The sequence below is a fragment of the Cyprinodon tularosa genome, unplaced genomic scaffold (genome assembly GCF_016077235.1).
Source record: "Cyprinodon tularosa strain WSP-4 unplaced genomic scaffold, ASM1607723v1 ctg131, whole genome shotgun sequence".
NCBI lineage: Eukaryota > Metazoa > Chordata > Actinopteri > Cyprinodontiformes > Cyprinodontidae > Cyprinodon > Cyprinodon tularosa.
This window is the reverse complement of record NW_024038126.1, coordinates 281,568-306,326: the sequence shown is the minus strand read 5'-3', so window position 1 is coordinate 306,326 and position 24,759 is coordinate 281,568. Positions and strand designations below refer to the sequence as shown.

Sequence of the window (24,759 nt, the reverse complement as noted above, 5' to 3'; positions counted from 1 at the left end):
GTTAGCTTTCATGTTAAGGGCGACCTCAAGGGGCAATCTAGGTCACATGACCAATTCGGCGAGTTTCTGAGAGGTCTGCAGTCTGCATAAAGCATCAATACTCGCTCAGTGCTGTATATTGACCAAAATAGCTAATTATACATCTGCAATTACGCTCATACTTGGACTCTAAAGGAATAAAAGACAAATATTTACAAAACCACACTTTTCAAAGCAGTACTGTAGAAATGCAAGCTTAACTTTATTCACACTGAAATTTTCTTTTTTTTTTTGTTAAATTAATAAGCGTTATTATGTAATTGTTCATATGTAAATTATAAACAATACTGAGGTTAAAACACTTGGAAGACTTTAAAAAGGACATACGTATATCACATATACCACATTAAAATGCAGAAGTCTTTTTAGACATTTGGCCGTTTATTACCGCTAAAGTATATTTAGACAAACATGGCATTCTGTGTGTAAACATATCGTGTTAAAAACGTAAATGCTTGAAAATGTATAATATTCTTACATTAGTTTTTTGTCTATGCACATAATTTTAAACATATTAACATTGCCTTTTTAAAGCAAGTGGACAGGCACAAACAATAGAGGCACATAAAGTGGGTGGATTAAACCCAAAGGGGAATTGATTTAGACTCAATATCTCAGTATATACAGAATAATATACTGTGAAATTACAAAAAAAAAAAAAAAACTGTTCCACTTATTTCCTTTTGCTTCAAAAGCTGTTAATTCCTTCTTAGTCTTTTTTATCAGATTAATTCCATATAGCCCCATTTTGCAGTAGAGTGAACATCCATCGCTCTCATTACCTGTCAAAAAAAAGACCACAATCTGATTATTTATTTCATGTTTTAAGATTCCAATTTTATTTTTGATTTTTTTTGTCATGAAAGTTCCTAAATATTTTCTCAAATGCCAAAAAGGCTTTATCAGTAAAAAAATCTATTGAGTTTTGCTTTTTACTGTATTTAGTGAAAAGATAGCTAAGTGACAGCAATTCTATTTTTATAAACTACTTCTGAAATTCAATATACTGTAACCATGTAAAAAGTTGATAGGTAACAAAATCTATTTCTTGGATCTTTAAAAATTAAACCAGGCTTACAGTGTTGTCACATACTCAAAACACCGAGGGCATGTGCCAAACCTGTAATTAATCACTTCTGATATACAGCTTCACTGTACAGATACACAGATGAGACAAATTAAGGTGTGCTATTCTTTTTTTTTATTTTATTAAACAAAAAAAGACCATTGGTCTGAAATTATTTGTGCCTTTAATGGTTTAAATAGACCTCTGTCTAAAGCTACTTCCATTTTTTCCAGAGCTCTAATTTAAGTATATCTTGAATTTGAGGAAGCATAAATAGAATGAATGTCAGAAGAAAGCCCCCTTGCAATAAGATCTTGGGCATTTAATAGTGTTGCGCCGATGCCTTTTTTGGCCCCGATACCGATACCTGGCTGTGCAGTATTGGCCGATACTAATACCATACCAGTACCATCTGTTTAAAATTGATGTGTGTGTGTATATATAAAGAACTACATACTACTTGGGTGGAAAATAATTGCCATCATGGCTTTGTCAAGCTGCTGCCTACCTTGAAGCAGGAAAAAGACTAATACAAATTGAATCCAGTAGAAATTTTTATTGCCTACCTGGAATGGATGACAATTGTTGAAAACACTTTTGGCTTTCAGATGGTATCGGTGCCCTATTTGTCGGTACTCGCCGATACGGATAACACCATTTTAGTGCAGTATCGGGGCCCCGCCCGATTCTGGTATCGGTATCGGTGCAACACTAGTATTTAACTTCCAGAGGTGCTGCATGACACATCAGCATACTTTAAAATATAAACTGACAGAAACATATTATGTCCACTTTCACAGTAACAAATAAAAACTGAAGGGACAGAACAAATTTTACTGTAAATTGCTCCTTATCATAACATGGATGTGAAATTCCTTTTTCCCATTTTCATTAGAATAAGTCATAGGTGGTCTTTTTGTACATAATGATAATAATCTAAATTAAGTTCTCACTCAAGAGATACCCAATACTTTGTAAAAGCGTAAGGGTATCTGTCCATTGGGTGGTATCTCAACCCTCACATTATTGGCCAGACACTCTAAATTTAGTTTGACCTGAAGCATTTAGCCTAGAGCCATTTTGTGGCTTTGACGGTTGTTTCTTTTTTTTTATTTTATTGTGTGGATTATTTATTTATTTTTTTTGTCTGACTAGACTGTTATTTGGTCTTTGGCAAATAACCATCTGGCTATCTACATTGAATAATAGCTCTTCAGTAATAAGACAGGGCTTTACAGATAAAATGAAAAGGCTGTCACTGTGTTTGACTGCATAGAAATATTTGTGTGCTTAGATGTTTGAAAAAAGTAACATTTCTAATGCTTACAATTCCGTGTCCTCAATGGAGTCGGGGTCCTCTATGGTCTCCATTCGTCTCTGACAGGCATCCATAATCTTTTTTCTTGGCCCTAAAGGGATATGAATGCTCCTAAGGTCTCGGTCAGTACAAAGCAGAAGAGCTTCTAAATCAATCTTTTCTCTTTTGAAGATAGAATAGAACTCGCTCATGCTCAGAGTGGCAAGAAAGACCTCCAGAGGGCTTGTATCAGGCTCATCGTCATCGTCCAGCCCTATTTCAACTTCTTCCCAGGGCAACTCTTCCATGTTTCTTTCCTGCAGGCTTTGTGCACTTCCAATGCTGTCTTTGTCTATACTCGGGTAATGCTGCAACCGACTACGCAAACGCACATTATTTCCTGATCCAGTTGTTTCTCGAGCATTGAGGTTAAACATGCCTCCGCTGACGTAGTTCCTTCTAAAGACCATGGTGCCGAGACCTGGCCGATTAAATAGGGAATCATGTCCAGAGTCTGTGCTGATCTCAGAGTAATCCACATCTGACCTGTGAAGGTTTGGCTCACTGATGGCACGAGAAATTGCATCTTCATTATTTCCAGGGAACATATTACGTATATTTCGGCGCCCTCTATCTTTTGGGTTAATGTACGTCCCCTGTTTAACAAACATGACATCATTTCCTAACTGAAGTCCAGAAAGGGAGCGCACACTCTTACTTCCATCTTCGTAAATCTTAAAGGTCCCATCTCCTTGTTTTCTCTTCTCCAGCTTCTTTTGAATCTTTGTCTTCCCTCGGTTTGTGGCATGGAGAGTTGCCTAACAAGACAGAAACAATACAGAAATGTAGTAATCAAAGGATTTGAAATATTTCAAGTACACTTAAATATATCAATTGTTGTATCAAGACTTAAGTCCCAACCTGAGAATATGGCACACTGACAGTGGCTGCGCTGAAGTTGCGTAGCTTGTGGCTAACTGAGCTGCCAGTGTAACTGGAAAAGCTCATGACATCTGAAGCGGAAGCTTCGGAGACCTCTTTATGAAACTTTCTCTCCATGCGCTTGCGGTGTTTCTTCTGCATCTTTGCGCACTCCTTGATCCGTCGCTCAGCATCACGAAATGCTCGGTCCTTTAGTTTGGTGATAATTTTTGTATTAAGACTGGTCTGCTTGGCAGCAATAGAGTCCAGGTAGCGGACACAATCCATGTGGTTCTTGGTGGCGGCCATGTCCAGGGGTGTGTGGTAGTCATTGTCCAGGCACCATATGTTGGCACCGTAGGACACAAGGAAGAAAAGGCAGTCAAGGTGACCATTTGCAGCTGCTAAGTGGAGTGGCGTGTTCCCCCATATGTCACACTTGTCTGGGTTGCCTCTGTAGGCAAAAGAAAGTCATTTAATAAATTTAACTCATAATTTTTTCTAAATAGATGAAGTGCTGGGAAAAATAACGTGCATAAAATGTTTGAGATAATGTAAAAAAAAACAAAAAAACAATTACCCAGCGTAGATTAAAAAAAAAAAAAACTTTTTGATTAACTCGTATGTATTTATTTATTCAAACTCGGTAACTTCTGAAGGCAACCTAAAAAACCCACTAATTTAATTTTAAGCCCATTGAAATATTACTGCTGACAGCTAGGCCTGCCAGACCCAAAAAAATAAGATATTTAAATAACTACTCATCCCTAAATCAGCTTTTTTTCTGCTAATTTCTATAAAAAGATGTCTCATAGTGCTGTCTATTTTTTTAATGCATTATTTTTGATCATTTAAAAGAACCTTGTTAAAAAGTGGTAACTGCATCAGAATATTGTTACTGGTTTCACTGGGGATGTGACCGCACCAAAGAAAAACTGGTTCTTTTAGTTTTTTTAGGGACTGACAATAAATTCAACTAATTTCTTATTTTAAAAATGAATTGTAATTTTATTTCCATTTTAAAAGATAATAAAAAAAATGCTAATGCATTAAAATTTGATTAAAATAAGCCACCTCCACAGGATGGTCTCTAGTTTTTTTTTTTTTTACAATGTATACTAGTATACACACTTGAATTCAGTTAATTTGATAATTAAAAAAAAATCTGTTACTTTTTTTTAAACTAAAATTTTAAATCAGATTCTAATTTCAAGGATATTGTATATAACTCACTACTGTTTGTAGTTATGTTTGAACACTGTTCTTTGTTTACTTGGTAAATCTATATTGTGTAAAACACACACAAAAAAACATTCATCTGAAGTTTTCAAGGAAAAATAAACCCGAAGTCCATGGAGTTAATACCTAAACCTATTTTAATACCTTTGGTCTAACTTCTTCCCTGAGGACTAACTCTAACCCTGACACTGGTGGAGGAAAAATCTAAACCTAAGGTATGTGGATTTAATATGACTTCATTAAATTCCTGTTGGGACAGACCTTCGGTTCGTACTTTTAGTACTGATGGTCTAAATGGTGGCACTCTGCCCCTATTTGGAGTGTGTTCATAAATATCCACAATCAAATAATGTCCCTGTCTGCAACACTTTAGACCTTCCTCTTCTGACTACCAACGACCCGAAGGTTACCTCCGTAAGTGTTGCACTGCGTGCTTCAGATCTGTAATATGACCACCACCATGCCAGCATCACGGCTCTACTACCTGTATCCTGTTTCAAGGGAGCCCATATAAATTGCACCTGACACAGTTTGGCCTGACTGGTGATGTTCAGCTGAATTCCTCAAGTCAGATCAAACAACATGACATTTTCTGCATTGACATTGAGCAAAGGTGACTTTCCATTAATTGTATATCTAAGCTGTATTAACCCAAAACAAACCAATATCCAATTTTAACAAAGTCAATTTATTTCGCCTCAGATTTGGCCAAACAATTAATATTTAAATGTTTTTTTTCGGGAAAGTGTTTTAATTTAAAAATTTACGATATTTGCTTATATGTATTACTTTTGACAGCTATTACTACACAGTTTTAAGTTAACTTTAGCTAAAACATATTCAACTATTTTTTTTTCTTGTCTTTGTGGTAATAAACAAAACAAAAAACACTTCTTATCTAACTCTGCTTTGTTATATATTTGTTCTCTGCTGTAGCCATACAGACTCCTGAATATTTGATGCAATGGAGATGAAACTATCACAGATACATAATTGATGAGTGTCACTGTAAGGATTTCTAATATGTGTCATTCTATGGCAGCGGTTTTCAAGGCTCTGATTTTGGTGCTGTTAATGTTTCCCTCAGATCAAAAAGAGGATGCTATTTTGGCAAAAGGTTCACAGATTTTGTGAGCAGGCCGTGAGTTCATTTCAGTTGGATTTAATTCAGTTTATTTATATACAGCAGCACCGATTTAAAACCTGATTTTTAAGGCACTTCACAGGAACAATCCAATCAGTTCATCAGTTTGGTTAAAAGTTTTCTATCAAAGGAAATCCAGCATTGTCATTGACTTTGCAGGATTCAGCACTTAGTGGTCATAACAACAACAACAAACCGATAACAATAAAACAATGATCAAATGAAAAAAATACAGCCAGAGCACAATTTTGAAGAAAGATCAGGGAACATACAATATATCGAAGAAATAAGAAATACAGATGTTACATCAGATATGATCTTCTGAGGTCAAATTATACAGTTATCTAAGATGATGGCTTTATGTGTCATACTTTATGTCTGCAGTAAAATACTTAACACAGCAGTGTCAGGTCTCCTGTCTCATTATTATCTCATGGTCAGTTTCTGTTCCTTACATCCACTGACAGTTTGATGTAACTTCATGCAGCCCACTGCAATATATGAGCTAAATAAGCAAGATATGGCATGTTTCCCATGCCCCTTAGACCTCTCTTCTTTGGGTGTTGTCTCACAAGTTTGACTTATGGTTACTACTGGTGTTTATTTTTATTCCAGGGAACAAATAGTACTTTATATGTCATTGCATAATTACTGCAGCTCTGTGTACACTGAGTTCATGGGAAATACTAATTTAAGGCTAGGGTGTGTTGTTACTTGGAGTATTTAGGTACAATGACCCCAATGAACAAAATCATCTACAAGATCAGCACCATAACAGTCCAATTACCTTTTCAAACTGTTTATTGTACAATTGGATTGTACAGTACTCAGTGAAGAGTGAGGTAAGGTCAGTTTTATTCCCTTTTTTTTTCTCAAACAGAGACTCTAAACCTGTCCATGTTATTTTTAAGACCTAATTTGTCTCTGACTAATTAGAACAAATTCATTCAGGATCAGAGGTTCCCTTTAAATTTGCTCACTGAAGCAGAATCTCATGAAGCCCTTTTGTTCTGGCTGACTTGGAAAGCAGGCCAACCAGATGAGATGAGAAATGCCAGGCTCTATAAAAAATACCATGCAGGTTTGATAATTTGCCCCAAAAAATACACCTTAATGCTGTGATGCTCCCTCCTAAAAGTAAAAAAAAAAAACCATACTGTACTTCCTATTGTTGTGTTCCAACTATCGGGGAATCACACTTCTCAACCTCCCCGGAAAGGCCTATGCCAGGGTGCTGGAGAGGAGAGTCCGGCTGATTGTCGAACCTCGGCTGCAGGAGGAGCAGTGTGGTTTTCGTCCTGGCCATGGAACGGTGGACCAGCTCTACACCCTCTGCAGGGTGCTTGAGGGTTCATGGGAGTTTGCCCAACCAGTCCACATGTGTTTTGTGGACTTGGAGAAGGCATTCGACCGTGTCCCTCGTGCTACCCTGTGGGGGGTGCTCCAGGAGTATGGAGTCGGGGGCCCTTTATTAGGGGCCATCCGTTCTCTGTACAAGCGGAGCAGGAGTCTGGTTCGCATTGCCGGCATTAAGTCGGACCTGTTCCCAGTGCATGTTGGACTCCGACAGGGCTGCCCTCTGTCACCGGTCCTGTTCATAACTTTTATGGACAGGATTTCTAGGCGCAGCCAAGGACCGGAGGGGGTCTGGTTTGGGGAACAGCGGATCTCGTCCCTGCTTTTTGCGGATGACGTAGTTCTGCTGGCTCCCTCCTGCCAAGACCTATAGCGTGCGCTGGGGCGGTTCGCAGCAGAGTGTGAAGCGGCCGGGATGAGAATCAGCTCCTCCAAATCCGAGGCCATGGTTCTCGACCGGAAAAAGGTGGCTTGTCCCCTTCAGGTTGGAGGAGAGTCCTTGCCTCAAGTGGAGGAGTTCAAGTATCTTGGGGTCCTGTTCACGAGTGAGGGAAGAATGGAGCGGGAGATCGATAGACGAATCGGTGCGGCTGCTGCAATAATGCGGACGCTGCACCAGTCTGTCGTGGTGAAGAGAGAGCTGAGCGAAAAGGCAAAGCTCTCAATTTACCGGTTGGTCTACGTTCCTACCCTCACCTATGGTCATGAAATCTGGATCATGACCGAAAGAACGAGATCCCGGATACAAGCGGCTGAAATGAGCTTTCTCCGCAGGGTGGCTGGGCTCTCCCTTAGAGATAGGGTGAGGAGCTCGGCCATTCGGGAGAGGCTCAGTGTAGAGCCGGTTCTCCTCCACATAGAGAGGAGTCAGTTGAGGTGGCTCGGACATCTTCTTCGGATGCCCCCTGGACGCCTCCCTCGGGAGGTGTTCCAGGCACGTCCCACCGGGAGGAGGCCCAGGGGACGACCCAGGACACGCTGGAGAGACTATGTCTCTCGGCTGGCCTGGGAGCGCCTAGGGCTTCCCCCAACAGAGCTGGAGAGGGAAGTCTGGGAGTCTCTGCTTAGTCTGCTGCCCCCCCGGGACCCAGTTCCGGATAAAGCGAGAGACGACGAAGACGAAGACTTCCTATTGTTCCTATCCTTGGACGGCTTTGCTTTGGTTGTGATGTCTGTCAATTTTTTCATTATTTCTTTGTTCTTCTTTATTTTTGCACACCCTCCCACATCCAGTTAATGTCTTTGTACAATATTGTGAGTAGGGTCTTCCCATATATGTTTACTTATGGTAATATTTTTGTTCTGTTCTTTGTAGATGTGTTTTGATGTGTTTTTTTCCCCTCTTAGATCAATGTTAGTCTTTCCGCTTGTAGAATTTTTGCGACTTGGTAAGACTCACCAAGCAACCCACAGAACCCAAAATAATCCTAGAATACTGAAATTAGCTGACGTTAAAATTGGAAAAACCCAATTAATGAAACATTTGACTGAGTTTAATTGTGTTTTTGAGCAGATGAAGAGATGTTGCACCTCTGTTTAGCCTTTAAGGGATTATTTTATGAATTGCGATACAAAGCCTTTCAAAATCTTTTCTCTTGTACCTTTTCCCAGTAAATCTCAGATTATTTTCATGTGATATATCAACTGAATTCTGTGTATCATTGTGAAGTGGAAGAAAAAGGAATAAAAGTCAGTTAAAAGCCTAAAATGTTCAGCATATGTTTGTATTCAGACCTCATTTACTCAAATGCAACCACTTGCCTTCAGAAAACCCATAGCTTAAAATGAGCCAATCAATTTGTCATTTCATTTCATTATAGAAACAGCAATTACTCAAGTTCCTTAATGGAGCCCAAGGAACACACCAGGTGGCTCAGAGTTCAAGTTTTGGTACTTTTTGGTGCTGTTAATGTTTCCCTCAGATCAAAAAGAGAATGGTATTTTGGCAAAAGGTTCACAGACTTTGCGAGCTGACTGTAAGTTCATCGCAGTTTGTATCAGTATTTCTCATGAACTGAATGGGAAAATAAACACCAGTAATCATAAGTGAAACTGGTGAGACAACACAGAAAGAATAGTTTTTTAAAAAGTTACCTTCATGTCATGTTTGAAACCGCTGTTCAATGAATAATATTAAAATGGAAAAAACAGCAATATAACTGCAAAACTATCGAGACATACCCTCTACCTGACGTAACTGCCTTGGCAAGGAGAGGAAATCTCAGAAAGGCATTCAAGAAGCTCATGGGGACTCTGGAGGAGCTCCAGAGATGCACAGCTCAGATCAGATAGATGACATGGCAACCATTAGTCATGCACAAAGACCTTAAGAAGACCTTTAAATATTGCTGTTTGGCTGGTGGGAAACCATGCAGAAGACAGTTGAAGACCACACCCTAAACAACACATCTAGCTAAAATCTGGTAATGGCAGCATCACACTGTGGACATGCTTTTCTTTATCAGAATCAGAGATACTGGCAGAGTTGATGACAAATAGATCAGGCTAATTAAAGGCCAATCCTGAAAGAAAACATGTCTTAGGCTGCAGTATACTTGAAACTGGAGAAGAAGTTTCCCTTCCAGCAGGATGACAGACAGGGATGGGGAGTGTTGGGCTAGTGGGTTAGAGCAGTGCGCTTGTGCTCTGAGAAGGTTGCAAGTGTTTGATCCCCACAGCCTCCGGTCTGGGTCCCTGAGCAAAACCCTTAACCCCACACTGCTCCATAGGTGCCACGCAAACGCAGCCCCCTGCACCCCAAGGGGATGGGTCAAATGCAGAATGAATTTCCCCATTGTGGGACAATAAAGGGAATGACATTACATTTGCATTATGACACTAAGCAATCAACCATAGTAAGAGATAGTAGATAGTAAGGTTTAGATTAAACTGTTTAGATCGTTATCATGAAAAAGGAATGTATTGCCCAGTTCAAAATTTAGTGTGAAAAAAACAAAATAAATCTTTGGCAATACTTAAGATTCAACATTAAAATCAATGACACTCCTCAAGCTATCTGAATGAATTTTAGATGTTTTGCAAAGACAAGTGGTAACAGATCTCTGACGCTTCCCCAAGACAGATACATGTAACTCGAGTAAAATTTGGTACTTGAATGAAGGAACAAAAGCAGACTTTTCAACTACCCATTTTGTCCATATAATAGAAAAGATAGCAAATCATCCTAAGTCTAATTTACTACTTCATTTCAATGTGTTATGTAAAATCTTATAAAATTAAACAGAAATGTTTGATTGTAAGCTGTTAAATGTGAAATAATAATAATCAGGGAGTCTATGTTTTGCAAGGCGCTAACTTAGGTTTCATTTAGAAATAAAGTAAAAGGTTAAAATGAACAAGCATGTATTTAATGTCACATATGCCTTAATTCCCCATGTTGCTCTAAAAAACAGCGAAGTGTGATGTTATGGTCTGATTTATATGGCCGCTATGCAAAATGTCCCTTCATCAACTTTAGAGCCGAATTTAATTATATAAAAAGCGCTCAAACCGAGTCTGGTTCTGCTGGAGGTTTCATCCTGTTAAAAGATAGTTTTTTTTTCTCTCCACTGTTACTACAAGCATGCAATCAGTTGATTGCAAGTGGATGCAATCAACTGGTTTTCCTTACATAGAAATATTTTTATCAATTTGACTATGATCTGGTGAACTGTAAAGTGCCTTGAGATTACATGTGTTGTGAATTGGCGCTGTAGAAACAAACTGAATTGAATTGAATTAAAAAGTGATATAATTGATTTATAAAAATCTCAAATTAAAGTAGATAAGGAACAATCACCGTACATATATCTTCACAATTAACCTGTAGCCGCTCAGTTGAACCTTTAGGTGAATTATGACTTGTGAGAAACCTCCTTTATAAATCATACCCACCCCCTGGCCACGATCAGCCTCAGAGCTTCCAGGTTGCCGTGGTAAGCCGCCCATAATGTCGGAGTCATGCCATCCTCATCCTGCGAGTTCAGATCTTTCCTTGTCGCCTCCTTCAGCAGGTCCAGGTAGCCGTCCCTGGCCGCCTTATGATACCTGTCATCCATGGTGCTGAATCAGTCCACCGTGCGCAATTCCGTTCGCTTTCAACACAACCACCTCCATGGTATTAGTCATGGAGCGGCAGCTGTCCTGTTACACGGGGCCGATTTGGCCCCTTCGTTTATCTGGGGGGACTCGCTGCTGATCTGCAGGGTGAGAAAACGCAAAGCGAAGCCAGTTGGTGGTTTCCAGAGACGGGATGGCGCACACAGCCTGGACCAACAGTGCTCCTGGTGGACGACTTAGTCCAGAGATAAAAAGACAAAAAAAAAAAAAATAAAAAAAAAAAATTAACACTATAACTAAACAAAAAGTCAACTGTAAGATCACTCAAAGCATGTTTTTTCTGATCAGATGACGTTTATTGTGGCCCCTACCTTAAGACAGTCTACCATCCACAGCAATACCTTTACAGCTGCAGCATTCAAAAATTAAAAGGTATATAAAACCTTATATGTAATACACACATTCATATAACAATGGCACAGCCTAAAGAACTACACGTAGAGATAGTTGAATAACAGTCACTGACATTGGTGGTTCTAGACCAAATGTAGCAGGGGGCCAAGAGGGGGCCAGGAGGGTTGTTTTCATGGGGGCACAGAAAAGCATGAAAAAACAGGGCAAGGGATTCAAATATATCAAGATAGCTGCATAAAGCTAAATTTTTGTTCAATTAGGTTTAATTAAAATTATTTGTCTCATTAAGTCAATATACCTTCATAATTTAGGAATTTTACAGTAACATTAGAAATAATAAGTAAAACAGAATTTGTAAAGAAATAGAAGGAAATATATCCAAAGGATCTATAAGTAACCATGTCTGTTCCAGCGCATATCATCATTAGAATTTCTTTGAGTATTATGTCTTCAGTACAGGGGCCATAACAGGGGCTGGGGGTCAACTGCCAATGGTCACTGACAACCTCCAAACAGAGGCTAAACCAAAGTCATTGTCTGATGAGCCCACAGCTCACAGAGTGGAAGGCAAAATGACATTCAGTTACACTGAATTTATGTGGATGCACCTGTATGATGTTATTGCTCTTTATGTTAATTTCATATTATAGAGTTGGGGCTTCCCTGTCTGACTTTTACCAAGACACTGTATAAAAAAAGCCAGTGAGGCAAGTTTCTATTTTTTTTAATAGTATAACCAGAATAAGAAAATAGAATATTAAAACTAGATGGGAAATAAATTAAGGTGAAGAATTTTAAATAGTTTATACTCTAGAAAAACAGCTCTTAACAAAGGAGTGTTTCACCTTTTAAAATGACTTAGACTTTCATTATTGTTACCGTTTCATTGGAAATTTGTTCAAAACTGGAAAAACATAAAAACTGATTGAAGCTTTGCTATATTTGGATTCTGAAACTGGGGAGTAGACTTTAAGCAGAAGAACCGAGTGGTCTAGAAGGTTAAACATGTGATTTATAAATTTACAGAAGTATTTCGAGGAATATTCTCTCAGATACAGGAAGACTTCAGAACTGGCATGGTGTGCTTGATTTTTTTCTCTTTTTGTAGTCTTGGGAATGAGATAAGCAGAAGAGTTCTACAGCTTCCTGCATGAGTTTTCCAGCAGACCTATGAAGACACTACAGTAATGAATTCAACTAAAGCTAAACACACGGATGCATTTCTCCAAATTTTTCTTGACATAAGTTCTTTTATCCTGAAAACATTCGTGCCTCTGAAGGTTCAGGTCTTAATGCATCGCCACATCCAGGTTTCATGCCTGATCAGTGTTTTATTACTGTAATAACTAAAAACCTTATGGTGACTCTTGATTACTTGTCCTTTGGTCCAAAAATAATCCATTTATTTTTGAGTGCAGCTGAACTGAAAAAAGAAGTCCTCAACCCAACACCCGAATGGACTCATAGTCACCTGGTGACATTAAAAAATAGAGCTGTGTCATCTTCATAGTATCTGATCATGTTGTGTGTTAGATATTAATTAGGAGGGGCCCAACGATGAAATCTTGGGGGATAAACCTTCTGTGTAGGATTTTTTTAAAACTCAAATGTAAAGTAATCTAATGAAAGAAAGTTTTGTCCCTCAAGTTAGACTCAAACCAGTAAAGAATTGCAGCAGAAAAACCAACCCAGTTCTGCACTGACTCCAACATTACTTGCTGACCTATTTACTGTCACTCAACACGTAGGAGAACTGTTCTGCTCCATTACAAGCTGCATAAAATTACTAAATCAGGTTAAAGTAATTATTTGTTTGACAAAACTTTTAAAGTGTGAAGTTTTGGTGCAACTGGTACATCAACAGTATAGCTGTTTTAATAAAATGTCTCCTGACAACATTTCTTCCTGCCTCAAACTCTGGATTTGATGCATCTATTAATCTCTCTTATAATTATAATGTAGAGTAAGTCCACTCATTTACCATGATAATTTAAAAGGTTTAAAAGTGTTATCTTACCTATACAGCTGTCATCAGGGCAGGGGAAATTTCTGCTCTTACTACTGGTGATTCATGCTCTGCACCTTCTCTAAATGAGTTTTAAATCAAAAAATAAAATGAAATGTATGAAAAATATTGAGCAGTGTAAAGATAAGCACAATGTTTCAGTGTGACTGGATAACTAGGAGGAAGAACCAGTATAACGTTGCTGTAGTTTTCCACAATATTTGAGATTGACAATTTCAAAATTTCCATCATGAACTGCAAATACTAGCAAGACGTTTAAAATGAGCACGCTTTGACCAAAAGCATGACTAAAATCTGCATTACAAAAGACACCAGCAGTTTATCAAACCTTTTCATGCACCAAATTATAATGCTGTTCATTATACAAAAGTCACCTTTAAATAATAATCTAAAGACATCCCATCTTCTAAGATATTTTGCAATATATTTTATCTATAATGTTGAATAAAATACGATCTGCCACAAAAAAAAAAAAAATCCTTACATGAAAAAAAAAAAATTTAACCCAGATTTGGTACCCTGCTTCCTTGTGTTGGTTTTGTAAGCAATATTGAAATGTTTTGTGTAATATCAAAAAATTCTGTTAATCCATAATGGGGACTGTTTTTTCCCAAACTTTTAAACTGATGAGAGGGTTTTCCTGGAAGCATCTAGCATCTAATGTTTTGCGCTAAACACACTATGTTTGTTGATACCATGCTGTTTTTCAAAATAGGCAGGCATCTTATGGTTCTTTGCACGTAAACAATTTTGGTTTTGAGGATATATAAAAGCCACATCAGTGTAGGCTCACTCTCAGGACATCAGTTCAACAGGTAAGCTGACATGCTAAAAGTTTTAGAAGCTTCTGCTTAAGCTATGCTGTTTGGTAGAATGTAAAATGTTTTATTTGGTAACTTTTAAAAGCTTTTACTCTGTCTTCAATTCCAAAGATGCAGTTCAAAATATCTAATGATAGACTGCATAGTATGTGTAATTTTTTTACTGCTAAAAACAGAGAAAGAAAATTCCAGAATGACAAGTAATTGTTTAGTAATATTTAAAATAGTTTTAGGATAGGCCTATATTAGGGAATCTGTGATTGTGTGTAGTCGTTGAGTCTGACATGTTTCGTATCTGTCTCCCAGATGCAGCAAACAGCTCATTGTAAATATCTCTAAAATCTCTAAAACCTAATCTCTAAAATATAAGCCATGTGTTTCAACCCGGGCTACCCGTGCGAATGTTTGACCAGTGGTAATTTATGTGAGCCATGCAAGACGACAGCGAAGGACAGAGAGCAGGAGGAGGCACACCTCTCCAACAACATAAATTCAGCAGAGCCAGTCAGCAGCGTGAGTGAGCCAGAGATGGAAACCCCTTCAACTGAAGTTGCACGGGACCGGGGCAGAAACTGGGGATGGATGCTGTCTGCTATTATCTGCCTGAACATCCTGATCCTGGGATGTGCCTTTGTCAGCGGGACCGCTTCAGGTGGGGTCAAAATCAGCACCCCGGACCTGCAGATTTACATCATCTTATTGTTCCTGCTAACAATGATTTGGATGGTCTATTACACCATTTATAACTCCAAGGCAGAAAATGTTGTTGTCCTCAAGGATAAGCATGCAGGACCCATTTGGCTCAGAGGTAAAGTACAACTCCAACACTAAATTTATGTAAAAAAAATTTCTTGGACAGCTGAATCATGTTCCTCCACTCTGCATGATGATTTTCCTTCAGGTGGACTCTTGCTGTTCGGAATCCTCAGTATCATCATGGATATCTTTAAGATAGCCAGCTATGTAGGATACCTCCACTGTGATTCAGCTGTTAAAGTTGCCTTTCCAGTGGTGCAACTTGTTTTTGTTCTCGTGCAGGTAAAAAAAAAAAGACAAACAAAAATTTTTCATGTTCTAAAGTCCCAGTGTTGAAAAGTGTTAAGATTTATGTTTATTACTCTTGCAGACATACTTTCTGTGGATCCATTCAAGAGACTGTATTCAGGTCCAAAATAACCTTTCACGGTAAGTTTAAAAAAATATATATATATATTTCTTTAAGGTTTTTGAGTATTATGCCCAAGTCTATCTATAATGACATAATCCCGAAGAAACATAAATTGTGATTTTCTATCTCAGGCAAGGTTTTTTATCCATATGGGGTCCAGATGAGTGCCTGAAAACGAGCCTTAGGTTAAGCAGTAGCCAAATGTTAATTATGTTGTATTTCACCAAGTAAGTTAATTCTGAGAAAAGCATGAGTATGGCTTACATTAGTAAATATCCATACCCAAAGACATTTAAATCCCACATTTAAAGTATGGTCTCTTTAGAGTGCTCCTCTAGTTTTGCTGACATGTTTTTGTTCTTTGGGTTCATAAAAGAGGCCCATTCTAGCCCAGTTACACTTTATAGCCAACAAAGCTGAAGGAAGTCCATAAAGGGTTCACATCTAGATGTAGTATGGGTTACAACATTTAAAATTTCTCACATATCCCAAAATTTTGCATTACGAATTAATTTGGGTGTTGCGGACCGCATAGATGTTGTAACTGTCCTTGACTTTTCATAGACTTAGTCAGCAACAAAAAAGTGCATTTTTAACTAATCATTATAACTGTGGCTGGCCAGTAGAACTAAAGTACTCTTTCTGCATTTGATTAATTCTAGATTCTTCTTTTTTGTATGTTATTGCTGGTATACACCAAAATGGTTGAGATTCTTAGTTTTGACACATATACTAGATAATGAATATTTGTCCATTAATCTGAGTCCAATAATCAATCGAATGAGGAATTTCTTTGTTCATTTTCTCTCCTGCTTTCATATTTTAGCTGTGGGCTGATGCTTATCCTCTCCACAAATCTTGTTGTATGGATGACTGAAGTTACTGAGGAGTCCCTTCACCAAACCATTATTCCAGAGTTTCCTACTAATGTCACCAAGCTCTCAAGAAGAGATATTTATGCCAGAGGTATGATAAACGCTGATTCAAGAGCTAGAAACGGTCAGAAACAGTTGCATTTTTTTCATATCTGATTGTATGCTTTGCTTTACAGCCAGTTATGGAGATGACAGTTGTAAGTGTAGCCACACTTCCTGCACCATCTTCAAGGATGCATATTACTACCTGTACCCCTTCAACATTGAGTACAGCCTCTTTGCCTCAGCTATGGCTTTTGTCATGTGGAAGAATGTGGGCCGAGCAGTGTCCGAAAGCAGCCACCACCACCATGTCAAATTCAGTCTTAAGGATGTCTTCATCGGTCCTGTTTTTGGGATCCTCCTTGTGGTTGCAGGCCTTGCAACATTCATTGTGTATGAGATCGAAATGAAAACAAATTTCTTTAATGAAGAAGACCATGAATCAGCGGTGATGATGCACTTGGTCATGAATATAGTCATTGTGACCATGATGTCAGTGTGCACCATCATCGGAAGTGCTATATTCAAGGTAGACCACAGGGAGCACGTCTCAGAGAAGAACCCGACCCGTAGTCTGGATGTGGGGCTGCTAGTGGGAGCCTCACTTGGGCAATTCATCATCAGCTATTTCTCCATTGTAGCCATGGTTGCAACTGGGGCCAAGGGCCATTTGAACAGGCTCAATTTGACCTGGGGCATACTGATGGTGATCCAGCTCGCCTTACAGAACTTTTTCATAATTGAGGGCCTGCACCGGGAACCCTTCCATGAGGTTGAGTCTGACACAGTGGTAGCAAATCCATACGCAATTGAGCCCAGCAAAGATGGGAACAAACTTGAAAATGTGAACTTAGGCAATAAACCCACCGCTGATGTGGAAGCCCATGGCCACGGTGCCACATCAGAGCACAAACACAAGCTGCTGTGGAAGCGGCGAGTGTTGAGAGAGGTCTCCACGTTCCTGCTTCTGGGTAACATCATTGTAAGTATCTCTTTCTATCCCTCTGTCTGACATTCTCGCTGATTGACTGAACGCTAAGCCCATTCTTTCTGTCTTTTACAGCTGTGGATCATGCCAGCCTTTGGTGCTCGTCCCCAGTTTGATAATGACACTGAAACCCAGTTCTACGAGTTGAACATGTGGGCTGCTATTGTGAACGTGGGTCTTCCTTTTGGCATCTTTTATCGAATGCACTCAGTGTCCAGTTTATTTGAAGTGTACCTCAACTCTTAAATCAGCACCTTGCAGGAAGTGTACAGAAGGCTATAATTGGCACTATTAAACTATTTTGTACAGACGGTTTTTGATGAGCACTTTATATTATTTTTCTGAAAGAGACTGTATTACTATATTTTCTTATAGAGTGGCTTGATTATGCAACAATGTAAATGTGTTTGAAGATTTTATTTTTAAAATTTAAACCAATAATGTCATATAAAACGTGATTAATACTATTATATTTGCAAATAATAAAAAAAAATTGTGGAAACTGAATTCGCTTTTATTCATTGTCATTATTTTCTGTTTGCAGCTGACTTTGCTGGCCTCAGTCTAATGCAAGAAAATATATAATGTTCTTTTTCCTTACAATTTCACAGAGGCGTAGCCAGAAATTTTTTATAAGGGTTGCAGGGCAATAACCAATGTACATTGAGGGGTGGCCGAAAGCGGATAGGCACCAGAACCTCATGGTCAATCTGCACGGTTCCAAGAGAAAAATTAATGAGCAAAACAGCAATATTTTATAAATAAAGACTAACTAGACTTTCCTACAGCCTTTGCTAACAAATAGACGCATATATATTGTCAGGGTTTAGTTGTGGGTTGAGGACCGAAATGCAGAAGCAGAGAGGCTGAGGAGATTTCTTGCAGTTTAATGGGGCAAAAAAGTAAACAAAGGCAGGAATGCAAAAAAAATCCAACTAATAATGAAAAGCAAACTAGAACTATGGAGACATCTGGGGAAACCAAACAGGAGGAGCCAGAGAGAGACGAGGTAGGTGGACAAGAGCATGGGAGGAAAGCAAAGACAAGGAACCAGCAAAGAGTGAGAGCAGAGGGAGAGCATATATAGCTGACTGAGACAATGGCAGGGCTAACAAGGAGCAGGTGTGAGGAGACAACGAGAGAGCCAAGGGGAAAGGAACACACACAAGAGGGCAACAGAGGAAAGCAGCAGAAAAACCTGAGAACTAACATAAATCTAGAAACTACAACAAAATAGGAATTAAACCAATAAAACTAGAAAACAAGGAACAAAGTAAAGCACAACATTACCAAAACCATGACATATTGAAACATCCCTAATTTCTAGATAAAAGGTAGAGTGGATAAAACTCAGCTTTGAGTTCTGGGGCGTGGATCAATCATCATTGTCATTACTTACCTACTTGTATCAATAAACATTCTGCATAAAATTTATATTTACAAGCACTAATATCTACATAAATTGATTATTTGATAATATTTTATTTCAATTGTTATTTATCTTTCATTTCACTGAAGACTCCTAGATGACTTCCAGAGACACATATTTTTCTCTTAACACTATATAACACAAAATCTAGCTCTGAAAAGAGCATGAATTCTGTACTTATCTTTGTTTTTAGAATACTGATGTGCATAATTAACAACAAAAAAGTAAACATGTTTTGAATATTCCACTTGAGAGTATTACTGTTGCCACCATCTGTATTAGAGGGGGGAAAATGGTAGGGGTGGCCACAGTGATGGCCAATGATTGGATAAGGGTGGCCATGGCCACCCCTAGCCCCCGCATCTAGCTCCGCCCCTGCAATTTCATTTGCAGATTTATTCTACATACCTTGCTTTAGTTATAGAAAATATCATAATAAGGTTATCTAAAATACCCAAATAAAGTCCCTGATTATACCTGTTTTATATTCCAAAGAATTAATGTCCTGTTAAACCCTCTTGTGGTACCAAAGTCCCAAACCTGATGAAATGACGGACCATGCTTTTGAGTTCATAATCTATAAAATATAAATGAAAAGTGAAAGCTATCTCTATTTAGGAAATTTAACTAAGGAAAAAACAATCAGCAACACCATTATAACAACTATTTATCAGTGTTAATTTTATCATAAATGTCAACAACTTTTCCATGAAACAATCTTCAATGTTGATATGGTTTTTTGGGCTCAAGTTATGAGGTTTTCTGGTGATTTGGTTATGGGTCGTGTTAGGTTTAATTAATTATACATCATGTGCATTCTGTTAGCCAGATTAGACAGAGCAGAAGGCCTTCCTTCACATTGTGGATGTCACTGTGTGTACGGAGGTCATCTAATCAGACAGCCTTCGTGTCTTTAGAAGTACACAGGATATTGGCACATCTTGGAGCCGGTCTGATAGAGGAGGGCTATCTGTAACCCTGAGACAGAGAGGCAACCTGCATGGGGTTCAAGACATGGATGGCATGTCAGTTTCTGATACAGACAGCTAAGCATCCACCTAGTGCAACACAGACTCAGAAAGTATAAGAAGCAGGAGATGACGTTGTTTGGGGCTCAAACTTTGCCGGACGCTTGCGGACGTGATTTTTGAGACCACAGCTGTGCAAGCTCTAAGCATTTTTTCTCTGTCCTGTAACGACCTGATCTGGAATAAACTCTGTTACTTTTTTACTCCTGTTTTTATTGTCCTTTTTTATATGGTTTTACCCAGTTTGAGTTAAGAGTAGTAAATAACTTGCTCCCAGGAAAAGAACCGGTGAGGAGGCCCCCCGGGGCGCTACAGCCTTTACTTCCAAGGGGACAAATCCTCCACACTTTAACAGTCGCAATCTGTTTGTATGACTGTTGTTTAGTTCTTAACGAGCAGCGGTATTTAACTCAGGCAAACATATACCAGAGTTTAAAATATACATTTCTAAAATAATATCAGATCAATTATCTGTTTTCACAGCACAAATGGTGGCAATTATACTAAGCTTACAATGGGTACAGGAGGTTAGGCCAGACAGGGTGGTGGTCTGTACAGAATCCAAAGCAGTTTTAGAAAGTATTCAGGGAGAAGGAAATGATAGAAAAGATTTAGTATTAGAAATGAAAATGCAGATGTATTGGCAAAAAGGGCTTTAGATGGAACAATAACCATTGCAATTCCTTTTGGGAAAGGGGAAGGAAAATCACTTATTAAGATTAAAGAAATGGAAAAATGACAAAAGAGGTGGAACTAAGATAAGAAAGGAAGATGATTATATAAGGTACAAAAATAAGTATTAAATACAATCATTGATGAGAGAAACAGAGGGGAAGAAGTAATAATCATTAGATTAGGAGTGAGTCATACCTATTTAAATGACAATTTATGTTTAATAGGAAGGAAAAATAATGATAAATGTGAAGGATGTGGAGAAAAAGAAAATGTAGAACATGTACTGATGAAACTTATGAACATGAAAGGGAGAAATTGAGAAGTATGGTTGGAAGGACAGGCAAATAATGGAGTCTTAAAAGGAATATTGGGAAATTAAGGAAATATAAAGGATATTTACTGAATAAGGAAAGCATTATTTATTTATATACGGAATAAAAAATATAATTTGATGTAAAGTAATGTTGCTACACACTCATGTACAGTAGGGGGCGGTATGCACCTTAAAGTTGCTTGCGATACGCCAAAATAGAAAAGAAGAAGAAGGACTCAGGCAAACTGTCGGCCACCCTTTTTGGGTCCTCAGCACACGAGTTTGTTTACATCCACGTCACCAGGAAAGTCATCCTCCTGTGTGAGAAATGGATCGACAGGTAAAATATATCTAATGGCGTGTTTATTGTATCACTTAGGAGGTTATTGCTTGATTGAGTATTTTCAGTTACATGTTTGTTAAACTTTTAAGAAGACAGAAATATGTGATTTGGATTATGTTGATTTACTTTTTATGTGTCCAGGACTCTCAAGATTCACCCCTTTTTGGTGAGGAGGACGAGAACTACAGGCAACAAAAGTCTAATATTAGGTTTTAAAGTTTTTTTTATTTTCAGAAAGTATATCCATTCACTGTGCCCTAATAGCTGATGATTAAAACCAAACTCCAATGTCTTTCAGACATCCTTTGACATCCTTCTTCCACCTCTTCTTCCGGACATGTGCCATCTTGGTTTATTTACTGTGTGATTTTCTCAGTGGTCGATTTATTGTCTGCATGGTCACCATCATCCTCCTGCTCTCATGTGACTTCTGGACTGTAAAGGTAACTGTCTGGTTTAAATAGAAAACTCCATGGAAAAATGGTTAATATACTTTGTTATGTTTAACTAAATGTTTCTTTGTGACTTTTAGTGTTTAGATCATTGTTATAATTTTGTTTTAAATGATTGTCTTTTTTGTTCAGAATGTATCTGGCAGATTGCTGGTTGGCCTTCGGTGGTGGAATCAAGTCGATGAAGATGGAAGAAGCCGATGGGTGTTTGAATCAAGGAAGGTAATTCCTCATAATGAATTAATCCATCTGTACTTTGATGACACTCACAAAAAAAGTGGAAATCCACAAAGGCCACAGATGCACCATGGACTAAGTCATTTACACAAGCAAAAGAAAAACAAAAGTTCCAGGTAAACTCCTTTAGTTTTCTCAGTTTCTCTTGTACTGTGTAAATTAATTAATCCATGGTGCATCTGTGGCCTTTGTGGATTTCCATTTTTTTTGTGTCATAAAAGCTGGGCCACAACATAAGTAAAAAAAAAAAAAAAAAACATACGCCCACCGAGATGCATGCTGGCCCTACCATTGAATGCCTATTTATAAAAATAATTCACCCAAATTAATCATAACTAACCAAAAACAAAGGAACATGACTAAATAACCAAGAAACATAATCTCATAACAGATATCAAGAAGTAAATAAAAAGTAGTAAATAAAAGTACGCAAATAATCTTAGCTAGATTATACTCAATGAAGAAAAAAACTTTGTTAGTTATTAACAAAAAATAATTGGCTCCTACAAATACAAAACCTGGACATACTAGTAACTTAAACATTCAAAGCATTTGGTGAAAGTTTCTTTGAACTGCTGCAATAAAAACTCTATCAGATTATGGTCCACCATATTTCTGCCTAAATATGTGATCCTTATTCTTAAGAAAATATGGTAAAATTCAATTAAATGGTTTATAAAAGGAAACCCCAGATTTCCTGAAAAAAATATGCTTTCTCTTTAAAAAAAGCAGGGTAAAGCACTTTTTATTTTTGATCTTCAGTTTTAAGTGCTTATTTTTCACCTTTATTTTTAAAGTAATGTCATTCTTTTACATGCGATTGTAGGCATTTTATTTAGGTTTGCAGTCTATTGTTTTGCTGTGAAGCCCTTTTTATTTTAAAGCTATAGAAGGAGCCTTATAAATTATTTTTTTACTACTTAGTTTTAAATGTAGTCCATGAATGTCAAATAAAGTAAAGGTTGGGGAAATTTCAGGACATTAGGTTCTTTGGTATGGGAATGCCATTTAATTTCAAAATCGTCTTTAATTTTCTGTCTTTGGAAGACTTCCTAACTCATTTTGAAATTGGATAAAGAAGACCAGTGTTCTCAAATTGCCCATAACAATTTAAGGGAATTGCAGAAATAGTCCACTTTGCACAATGCTTCAGGTTCACCACCAGAAAGACCCACAGCATTAGGCTGCCTCTATTATGCTTGATAGTTGGTACAGTTGTCTTTGGTTAGTACTGAGAGATAGTTAACTAAATCATAGAGCGACTAATTCAATGGTTCCATCTGAGTGTATAGTTTTGATCCAGTTTGGATGAATAGAAATCCAGAAGGAATTTACACGTGTCCTCAGTTCTTTTTTTATTTGTTGTTGTTTATGACTCTAAGTTAACCTCTGATCTATCCTGTTCTTTGAGGGTTATTATAGAATACAATGAAATTGACTCTTAGATTTGAATTTGTCAGGATTCTGTAAAATTAAGTCTACCTCTCTGAACAGGCCGGTAGTGTCAGCAAAACCACCGCTGCAGAGTCACGGATCTTCTGGCTGGGACTGACTGTGTGCCCCATCTTCTGGGTCATCTTTCTATTCAGCACCATCTTCTCCTTTAACATCAAATGGCTGGTGAGTTTACTGTTTTTTTTTTTTTTTTTTGCATGAGTCATACTTCTGTCAGACTGTATTAATGTCACATAGGTGGTAATTCTCTGCTGTGACCTTGTACCTCAGGCGGTGGTAATAATGGGACTGGTTTTGCAATGGGCCAATTTGTATGGTTATGTCAGATGCAAAGTGGGTGGAAAATCCAGCCTTAGAAACATGGCACAGACCTACCTCACTGGGCAGGTTTTCAAACAGGTTTGTGAATTTAATTATTTCTTTCATTTTTTTTTATATGAATATCATATAAAATTATGACACTTTTTTTTTCATCTCAAAAGGTAATGAAGGAAACAGAGAAAACATAAAACTGAACTGCAGACATCCAGACTAAAAAGGTGGTGGTGCTCATAACCCGGTGGATCTATTCTATGTTCTGAGTTACTTCGTAGTGATTTTAAGGAAATTCACTGTCATGATGATGGTAAAGTTTATTTTTGTAAGTTCTCCTAGGCTTTAGGATGTATGAATGTTGGGGGAAAAGTGCATTAATATATAAAAAAATATTTTTGTTACTTTAAATAAACTCTATTTTTCTGTTCAAATGTTTGTTGCGAATCAAAGCCTTTGTATGATTTATAATTGTAATAAAAATAATAATTTCAAATATTTTTGAGAAAGTGTTGTGATTCCTAAAATAAATCACAAACTCCATCATTTCCAAATATAGAATTCTTAGGATTTATACATTTTTACCAATTACTTCTAAAATAAACAAACAGACCTCAGTCAGTGCGGGTCAGACAGAAAACCTCTGATGTCATCATCCTAAGCACAGGCTCCCATCAGGGCTGCGTCCCGAGCCCCCGCTGTTCACCCTGATGACACATGACTGCGTCCCCAGGTTCACCACCAATTGCACTGTGAGTTTACAGACGACACCACGGTGGTGGGCCTCATCAGTGACGACAACGACCAGAAATACTGAGATGAGGACTGGTGCAAAGATAATAGCCTGATCCTGAAAGTGGAGAAGATGAAGGAGATCATCTTGGACTTCAGGAAGAACCAGCCTAACCACACTCCACTGGTCATCAACAGCTCAGCAGTAGAGGTGGTCAACAGCACCAAATTCCTGGGGATGCACATCATAGACACCCTTCTACTGGACTGTAAACACGACCTCACTGGTCAAAAGGGCACAAAAGCGTATCTTCTTGCAGAGGATGAA

General features: G+C 38.0%; 3 protein-coding genes across 5 annotated transcripts; 2 read left to right on the top strand and 1 right to left on the bottom strand.

Moving 5' to 3' along the window:
• Positions 1-208: 208 nt before the first annotated feature.
• Positions 209-11,328, bottom strand: ush1ga (Usher syndrome 1Ga (autosomal recessive)). Of its 2 annotated transcripts, XM_038277418.1 has the most exons (4): positions 10,957-11,328; positions 3,324-3,777; positions 2,433-3,220; positions 209-821 (listed from the first exon to the last, which is right to left on the bottom strand). In XM_038277418.1, exons 1-4 carry the CDS (start codon positions 11,118-11,120, stop codon positions 818-820), a joined length of 1,410 nt encoding a protein of 469 aa, XP_038133346.1. In that variant the 5' UTR covers positions 11,121-11,328; the 3' UTR covers positions 209-817. The 2 variants fall into 2 exon arrangements, with proteins under 2 accessions (XP_038133346.1, XP_038133347.1); XM_038277419.1 differs by lacking the exon at positions 209-821 and having other exon boundaries at positions 2,429-3,220.
• Positions 11,329-14,741: 3,413 nt separating this feature from the next.
• otop2 (otopetrin 2) lies at positions 14,742-17,962 on the top strand. Its single transcript, XM_038277463.1, has 6 exons — positions 14,742-15,190; positions 15,284-15,420; positions 15,509-15,567; positions 16,377-16,516; positions 16,602-17,449; positions 17,531-17,962. The coding sequence occupies exons 1-6, from the start codon at positions 14,755-14,757 to the stop codon at positions 17,699-17,701; spliced, it is 1,791 nt and encodes a 596-aa protein (XP_038133391.1). The 5' UTR covers positions 14,742-14,754; the 3' UTR covers positions 17,702-17,962.
• Positions 17,963-21,122: 3,160 nt separating this feature from the next.
• On the top strand, positions 21,123-24,197 carry zgc:112148 (uncharacterized protein LOC550424 homolog). 2 transcript variants are annotated; one of them, XM_038277417.1, is made up of 7 exons: positions 21,123-21,240; positions 21,385-21,452; positions 21,542-21,686; positions 21,828-21,917; positions 23,427-23,552; positions 23,658-23,786; positions 23,870-24,197. In XM_038277417.1, exons 1-7 carry the CDS (start codon positions 21,229-21,231, stop codon positions 23,894-23,896), a joined length of 597 nt encoding a protein of 198 aa, XP_038133345.1. In that variant the 5' UTR covers positions 21,123-21,228; the 3' UTR covers positions 23,897-24,197. The 2 variants fall into 2 exon arrangements, with proteins under 2 accessions (XP_038133345.1, XP_038133344.1); XM_038277416.1 differs by having other exon boundaries at positions 23,625-23,786.
• The last annotated feature ends 562 nt before the right edge of the window (positions 24,198-24,759 follow it).